This window comes from Hylaeus anthracinus, unplaced genomic scaffold, assembly GCF_026225885.1.
Source record: "Hylaeus anthracinus isolate JK02 unplaced genomic scaffold, UHH_iyHylAnth1.0_haploid 3, whole genome shotgun sequence".
Classification (NCBI taxonomy): domain Eukaryota; kingdom Metazoa; phylum Arthropoda; class Insecta; order Hymenoptera; family Colletidae; genus Hylaeus; species Hylaeus anthracinus.
Window position 1 is genome coordinate 15,634,987 of NW_026535284.1, and position 7,824 is coordinate 15,642,810.

Here is a 7,824-nt window from a genome sequence, read left to right on the forward strand (position 1 = left end):
AATAATTGTTAATCAATAATAATATCGGTTTTTATAACATATACAATTTTCAGCAGCTTCCTAAATTGCATACTATACAGATGATTCTATTAGTACTTCTCACCCCCCCCACCCCGAATCTTTATTTCGCATGTCCACTAAGAATCTAACCTAAAAACGCCAAAGTTTCGTCCCTACAACTGCAAGTTGTAAGTGTACTCCAACTCCAATGTGACTTTGTGACGATATATTTACGCTTCGATCAGATTGAACAAGTTTTGTTTAATATATACGTAAAGATTTCATATTTTAAAAGCAAAGTGTATTTACTTGATCTACAATTCCTCGAAAAGCATGTCGACATTTACTTTTGGATCGCCTTCGACAACAAACAATACAAACTTCGGATTTGGACAAAAGTGTGTATAATTTTAGACTTTCTACTAATCTTTCTATCAAAAACTTAAAGAAGACATTAATATTTTATTATAACTTTGTAGACCAGCAACAGGTTTTAATTTAACTAGCGTACCATTTGGTTCGACTACACCCGCATCTACGCTGTCTTTTGGAGCTTCCACGATACCAGCAACAACTAGTAGTCTAAGTTTTGGGTTCAATAGCACCCCTGGAATTTCCACCCAAGCACAATCGAGCAACCTAGTTTTAGGATCTAATGTAGCAGCCACAACAACTGCTACTAGTTTATTTCCAACTGCTACTACTAGCACGTCGCTATTCAGCAATCTTTCTTTTGGGGCACCTGCAGCAAGTACTAGTTTAACATTTGGTACTCCAAGTAATACATCTACCACTGGGAATCTTACATTTAGCGCACCTACTACTACAAGTATATATAAATATAATCTTAATTCCTTAACCCTTTGCCGTACTTTGACAAATTGTGTTCATTGTCACAAATAATATGAATTATGTGAACAAATAAATAATCTCAATGATTGAAACAAAAAAAATAACAACTAAAAGTTGAATGTTATCAGTCTAAATGGTACGGCAAAGAGGTTGATATTATTGATAAATATATACATGTATATACGTAATATTGCATATCTGTAGCACCACTTTTTGGTGGATCTATTACCAGTGGTGGTTTATTAGGATCCAAGCCACTTACCAGTACTAGTGTTACAACCACCACGAATAAAGGCCTAGGAGGTTTAGATGTATCGGTAAGCAATAAAGGTCTTTCGCAAGGAAGCAATAGTCCAGCTACTACTAAAGACAATGTTTGGCCACCGGAATTAATGCAGACAATAGACAAATTCAAGTAATTGTTATACAAGATATTAAAAAAGATAAATGTATTAAAATTAAAATAGATTTATTTGGTGTATATTTTTCATCAGAGAGTTTGTGAAAGAACAGAAGGTGTTGTCTTCGGATATAGCAAGGGGTTCTGCGAGACCGCTAAATCGATGCGCAGAAGATACAACTTTGTTAATGGAAATGTTAACGACGTTAGCTGGTTCTGTCCAAAGAGATCGTTCTTCGGCTGATAAATTAAAGCAAGATACAGCGAGAGCATTACAAAACGCAGAAATAGCACAAAGGACACACGATACTCCATTAGGATTACAATATGAAAATAACGCGCCATTGTTATTTTTCATGGAATTAGTTGATAATTTTGAACACGATTTAATGCTGTTTAGGTCTCAAATTGAAACAACAGAGAAGCATATACAAGCAATGATGACTCCGAAAACTTTAACACCGCAAGGTAATCTCGTTAGTATTCGCACTGAAAAGATGTTATTAGATGTAATTTAATGTACTTTTAGAATTAACAATGGCTATGAGTAAACTTCACGAGTCCCTGGTAGCTGTTGCTGGTAAATTACAAGGAGTGCATTCTAAAGTACAGCAACACAAGGAACAGTATCTGAATTTTAGGAAGTATGTTTTGAAAGACAATACAAATGTTTTCGAAGATGTTAAAACGGACGGGAAAACATTTCGACATAACTTCGGAAAAATTACAAGTGGTCCGACTCCATTTGGACCTGGTGATTATCTTTATAATCGTTGAGTAATAATTAATATATGTATATTCCATGCATTATATATTTTACGTTTACAGGAAACAAAAGCTTTCTTTCGTCGACAGCTTTGAACTCTAACAGACCGGGAACTTACGAAACTCGAAATCCATTAGGTAAATAAAATGATTTCACGATCCCATGGTATAACATATCCTTACGTTGAAAACAGTACCCCCAAAACAACGTATTCTCGTTGTTTCAATTATCCCATAAACATCTCCTACCTTCAGGTCTTGCGTGGATTTAGTATGAGGTAGATTTACTAACATATAACGTCCTTTTAGTAGATAGCGACGTTGCTCACGATTCTTTAGTTTGTAAATATTTTCAACTTGCATTTTAATTCTTGTGGTTTGATTTTGATTTTGCCTTTCCAGGAAAAGAGTAAGGGGTCTATTTTAGTTTGCGAGGTATTCAATTTTTTACTTAGACTTCTTGTGTTGTCATTTGTGGGAAGGGATACCAAAGCTTGCGTATCTAACACGTATTACTTACATAAGAAAACATATCTATTATTGTAATAATGACGGAATAAATGTTTTTCTTCTCTTTTTGTAATATCCATTACAAAATAGGAATGTACGAAGAAAAATTGAAACCTTAATTGAGGAATGCTTATTAAGGAATGGCTGTGTTTTATATGCGCTTAAATTGCTTCTGTCGTCTTGGTGATTATGAAAGCGTTCGCGTCGACTCGAGTGTATAATATTTCATAGAACATATGGGATTTGTGTCGTGCATAAAAACCTTCCTAATATTTTATGGGTACAGTTAAGTATTAGCGGTAACTAAAGTTTCATTAACTCCCCGTTGTTGTTAATATCGCTAATAATACATTATTATCGATCATGTTAATTTTTCGAAATATATATATATATACACACACATATATACAGCTTTAGCTATTGTACGCAAACGAAACTAACATTTTAAATAGGTTCAAAACAATTCAGTGCATACATATGTTGTTACAGTTTGGGGAAATGCGATACCAACATCATCTGCTACTAACATTAATCTAGGCCCATCATTGAAACCGCCAACTGCAAGTTTGACTTTTAATATTCCAACAAACCTTACTGCACCTTTACCAACAAGCGAGTCGAGTACGAGTTTTCAACTTCAGAAACCTCCCGTTGGTAATAAAAGAGGAAAACATTAAACGGTATTTCTCTCGATATCACTTAAAATAATGTTCTCTACGTTACTTTTTGTTACGTTGCGTAGAATTAATTTGTTTATTTAATTGAAAAAAGGTTTTTACCTGCGCGATAAAAATATAACAACAAATTATTTTTTTTTTTATTCGATGTATAATTGTAATTCGAATGGGTTTTATTGAGTACGTGTTTTATACGCACAGTGATAAATGTCACAAACATATTTAAAAATACATTGTCATTTTACTAATTGTTTTATTAATAATTGCTGAGTAGCATACCGTTTTCTATGAGAATCTATTATTGTGTAAGTTGTATCCTAACGTCTAAGCCCCCCTTTCAGGATGAATTCAACGGTTTAGGGAGTCTTTTAGCTTAGATCTTGACAAAAATTGATTTTCTTTTTATTTACAATCTCTTAAAATTTTTGATAGCATTTGTACATGGAAGAAATCTTTATGGATTAAATAATCAGTATTTTTTATATCTCGAAAGTGATTTCGTCATTTTTACAATAGCTAAGCCGAAAGATCTTTCATAAACGGTGAAACAAGTTCTAAAGCTTTTTCGATCGAGCTTTTTATTTACTTATACATGTGTATTGTTTCTTAATTGTAATAAACTGAATTTATTTATAGAAGAGTATAGTATACTGATCATAGAACAGTACCAGGGCGGTACGTAAGATGTCCTTGTAAACAAAATATTTATATAGAATCTCTTATACATGTTTAATTAATTAACACTTTGATTACCATGCGAAGTATGTTGAAAGTCGTGCAGAGGTGCCTATTAGATCATAGTTCTCTCTGTTTATACTTTGAGGGGTTTAGACGTCTGGTAGACGTTTCAGAGTAAACTCTGTTCGATTAAACGTCTTAATAGTGCTATTGTTATAGTAAGTATTCTAACTATTTTGCATATCTATTAATTATGTATGTAAATCAGTATTCGATAAGATAGAAAATTATAATAGAATATTAAAATAATATAACAGAATAATTTGATACTCGATTAAATTAAAAAGGGTTAACGACGAAAAAACAATGTCAAATTATATAGTTATATATTTATATGACACATTTTGGAACACATCCTGTACATATAATACATTTACATAATGATAATTATTATTAGTAATAATCATTAATTCCGAGATAAGAAACTTGTTATTTTACCGTATTAAAAGTTATTTCAAAGCTGCAATTTTTTATTCTGTTATTATGATTGCATGCTATTTACATTGTTATTATGTTACTGTTGCTATAATAACTTTCAAAAACATTAGAATCTGTACGTATCTTTACGTGTAGTGCTTACAAATCGATGTATTTGGTCCCTCTAGTGAACGAAAACATTGAGAAAGTAATACTAAAAAATCGTTTGCAAGAAATCCAGTACTTGGTTTGCAATTAAACTAGATAGCACCGACTTGTATAATAGGGATTAACAGTTTGAAGGCATCTTGAACGTATGAACTTGCATTTGAAGCCTGTTCAAAATACGAAAGAATTAATTTTGTATGCGCGTTATAGGAGAGCTTCTTGTACAATATTTCCTTACCTCCATGAAAATCGTTGTTATATTAGACTTAATAATGTCCAGCTTGTCTGAAACTTGAAAAAGTGAATTTAAAGAACTACAATAAGAATTGGCTAGTATCCCAATTTGATTGGAGAGAATATGCGTTAAATGAACCAATGCATCTGCTTCGTTCACAGTGCTTCTGTGTTCTTTGATTAGAAGTAATTCTGCAGTTTTGTGAAATCTCTCCATCGAGAAGGCTGTGAATTGTGCCAAGACGGAAATAGCATGTACGAATATTTCCTGATCGGTATGGGTAACCGGTGGTGCGAGATAAACTTCAGACTCCTTGCAAACCTAAGATCGGTATTAAAATGTATACTGTGTATCTAGACCATGTTTACATTACTTACATCATGTAATTTTTCATATGCAATAACAATTCCAAGATTGTTACAAGCTTCTTGTAGTCGAATTTTCAAATCGTTTACTTCGTCCTTATTTTCTTCAACTTCGCCTAAATCGCATAATTCTTTAACTTCTTCTAACGTCTCTTGAACAGAGTTTAATTCAGTCATACTTAAGCCACTCAAATGCTGTTGTATTTTAATACTGCTTTGTTTCGATAACATTTCTAATGCTTCTAAGTGAACTAGGCCTTGATAATCATCAAACAGGCTTTCAAAATGAATTTTTCTCATCTTTTGCTTTTCCTCTATTGTTTTTTCAATGGCATCAGCTTTATCCTTCGCTTCTCGAAGAACTTGCGACAAAATTGGCTTATCTGCTTCATTCATGAAAAAGGCCCTTTTTTTTTTTAAGCCTGGATCACCTTCCTGTAAAACTTCCATTGTTTTTTTGCCAATGGCTTCTAATGTATCTAATCCACCAGTCATAACTTTAGTTCCAGTTGATTCAACCAATTTGGTTATCGAAGATACACCTGATATGAAATTCCCAAATCCAAAAGAAGAATATTCCTCAGATTCCTCTGTTTTATTATCTGCAACTGAAATTAATTGTAACACAAATTATACATAAAGTTTATTTTATATATGCATAGTGTGACAATGATACATTTATAAAACGAAATAGTACCATTGGTTTCAGAATTTTCTTCTTCCATCTTAGTAGCATTGGATTCCTCTGGTGTGGTAATAGATTCTTCCAAAAGCGTGAGTCCATGCGATACATGACTAGTTAATGTAGAAACTCCTGCAGTGGCTGTATCGATCAAAGAACTCACACCCCAGTTACCCCAACCCCATCCTTTGGAAGAATTCTGTGTTTCTTGTCCTGCCAATGACAGTCTCTTTAATATAGGCTGCAATTTCTCCTCTGTTAATTCCTCTGGTAACTCAATTTCATTTCCTAGACCTTCCCAACCTTCTGGTTTGAACACTTCCTTAAACTTTTTATCTGATTTCATTTCTTCTGGCATTTCTAATTCACTCAATTCATCCTTCAGTGATACCTCTTTAGATACAGCACTATTTTTTCTTGTCAATTTATCTCCTTGATTAACATTTATTATTGTATTATCTGTGAGATTATTATTTTTTGGAATTTCAGTTTCTAACTCCTCTGTGCTTAATTTTTCTTGATCTATCTCTTTCTCATCTGATGTAGATGTAGTTACCACAGATGGAAGTTTTTCATTCTTATTAAAACTTGTTTTTTCTTGCAAACTGGGATCATTTGTTGATTGTTCATTTTTTTTATAATCACACATATCTTTAACAGCTGTATCTTTATTTTCTTTAATTGTTTCTTTATAAGATTTCTTTTCATCCATCAATGTATCTGCTCCATAAAATTTTCTTTCTGCCTTTCTATTATAGTTTGTATTTGTATATGGTGTTTGAGGTACAAACTCCGTATCGTCATCAGATTCTGAATCTATCGCATTTGACACACACCACTGTTGCATTGGAACACGTTTTTTCTTAGATATGTCATGGTCCATTTCTTCATCGGCACTTTCAAAATCATCGCTCTCAGATGTTGCCATTATAGCTGACAGATAACACTAATATTACTCTTTTCTAATTAAAGGGTTTGGCAACAAAAATTAATTATAATAGTATCATCAATTTATTTTCTAGTTATATTTGAATCCTTAGTAAACAAAAATTTATATATTGCACAATATTTAAAGAATGCTCAAGCATATGCACGTGCAATTGAATACATATGTTCACCATATGATTCTCTGAAAGGATGATTTACGTGCTCTGTAAACTGTGTACAGGTTTCTGTGATATTTGAGAACAAACTACACATGCAGAAAGAACAATTTACAGCCATGGATGACGTTTCAATTGGAATAATTACTTCTGGTGTCTTTGTCCTGGGAGCACACTGAAAATAAAAATCATGAATCGTTTGTTTGTATAAAAAGTTAAACTCATTTTGCGTTTCTATCAGAATATTAGAATCTATTGGCAAGAATACTGTGGAGGTATGAAAGCAATTTCTCTTAAAAAGTGTCAAGCTAAAAAAAAATGTCAAATTGACGGTAATAAAATGACTGTACTCCAAAGTAGCTTATGTCGTAGCTCGATGTTTCTATTAACGCGCTAGTTGTTTACAGGCAGTTATCTCGCAAGAGTCGAGTGTGCAAACAGTTTTTCGCTCCACTGTAAAACGATAAGAATGAAAAAAAGAGAGGAGGTAATGAGTACTCATACCGCTCGGGCTCATGAGACATTCTGGAGGAAACGAACGACGAGACGGGGACGGATTACCATTACCATCACCATTACCATCGGTTTATCCCATCCGTTCGTCCCGGATGTTGAACGTGGTCGAATAGTCGAAGGTGGTCGAAGGCAGAAAGAACGGTCACGAGTGCACCTGCGTTCAGAAGTCGTACGGTGGTGCCGCCGGTGCAACGTAACGGAAAATATGCGAAGCTATCGAAAGAGCATCGCGTTCGTTTGTTCCCGTCGCCCTTCGTGCGCAGCGGTCAGAGACACGAGAGTTGTCGGCCAATGGAGGGGGCACTTGCAGAGAAAGATAGAGGGAGAAGGAGAAGGAGAGCGCGAAGTTAAGAGGGGATTATGTTCAGTTCTCATCGGTATACGCGTTGAGGCGAA

The 7,824-nt window shown here is 33.9% G+C and overlaps 2 protein-coding genes across 7 annotated transcripts; one reads left to right on the forward strand and one right to left on the reverse strand.

Moving 5' to 3' along the window:
* Positions 1-140: 140 nt before the first annotated feature.
* LOC128893645 (nuclear pore complex protein Nup58) lies at positions 141-3,453 on the forward strand. Of its 4 annotated transcripts, none has more exons than XR_008461388.1 (8): positions 141-398; positions 480-829; positions 1,057-1,267; positions 1,347-1,720; positions 1,782-2,006; positions 2,081-2,155; positions 2,420-2,812; positions 3,017-3,152. XR_008461388.1 is itself a non-coding variant. In XM_054154766.1 (8 exons), the coding sequence occupies exons 1-7, from the start codon at positions 334-336 to the stop codon at positions 2,287-2,289; spliced, it is 1,317 nt and encodes a 438-aa protein (XP_054010741.1). In that variant the 5' UTR covers positions 141-333; the 3' UTR covers positions 2,290-2,295; positions 3,017-3,156. The 4 variants fall into 4 exon arrangements, 3 of the variants coding, with proteins under 3 accessions (XP_054010741.1, XP_054010742.1, XP_054010740.1); XM_054154766.1 differs by lacking the exon at positions 2,420-2,812 and adding an exon at positions 2,273-2,295 and having other exon boundaries at positions 3,017-3,156; XM_054154767.1 differs by having other exon boundaries at positions 142-398; positions 2,420-2,452; positions 3,017-3,155.
* A 798-nt stretch (positions 3,454-4,251) lies between these two features.
* On the reverse strand, positions 4,252-7,612 carry LOC128893642 (protein FAM114A2). 3 transcript variants are annotated; one of them, XM_054154761.1, is made up of 5 exons: positions 7,492-7,612; positions 5,825-7,087; positions 5,140-5,735; positions 4,766-5,083; positions 4,252-4,694 (listed from the first exon to the last, which is right to left on the reverse strand). In XM_054154761.1, exons 2-5 carry the CDS (start codon positions 6,735-6,737, stop codon positions 4,620-4,622), a joined length of 1,902 nt encoding a protein of 633 aa, XP_054010736.1. In that variant the 5' UTR covers positions 6,738-7,087; positions 7,492-7,612; the 3' UTR covers positions 4,252-4,619. The 3 variants fall into 3 exon arrangements, with proteins under 3 accessions (XP_054010736.1, XP_054010734.1, XP_054010735.1); XM_054154759.1 differs by having other exon boundaries at positions 7,417-7,570; XM_054154760.1 differs by lacking the exon at positions 7,492-7,612 and adding an exon at positions 7,263-7,389.
* Positions 7,613-7,824: the final 212 nt, after the last annotated feature.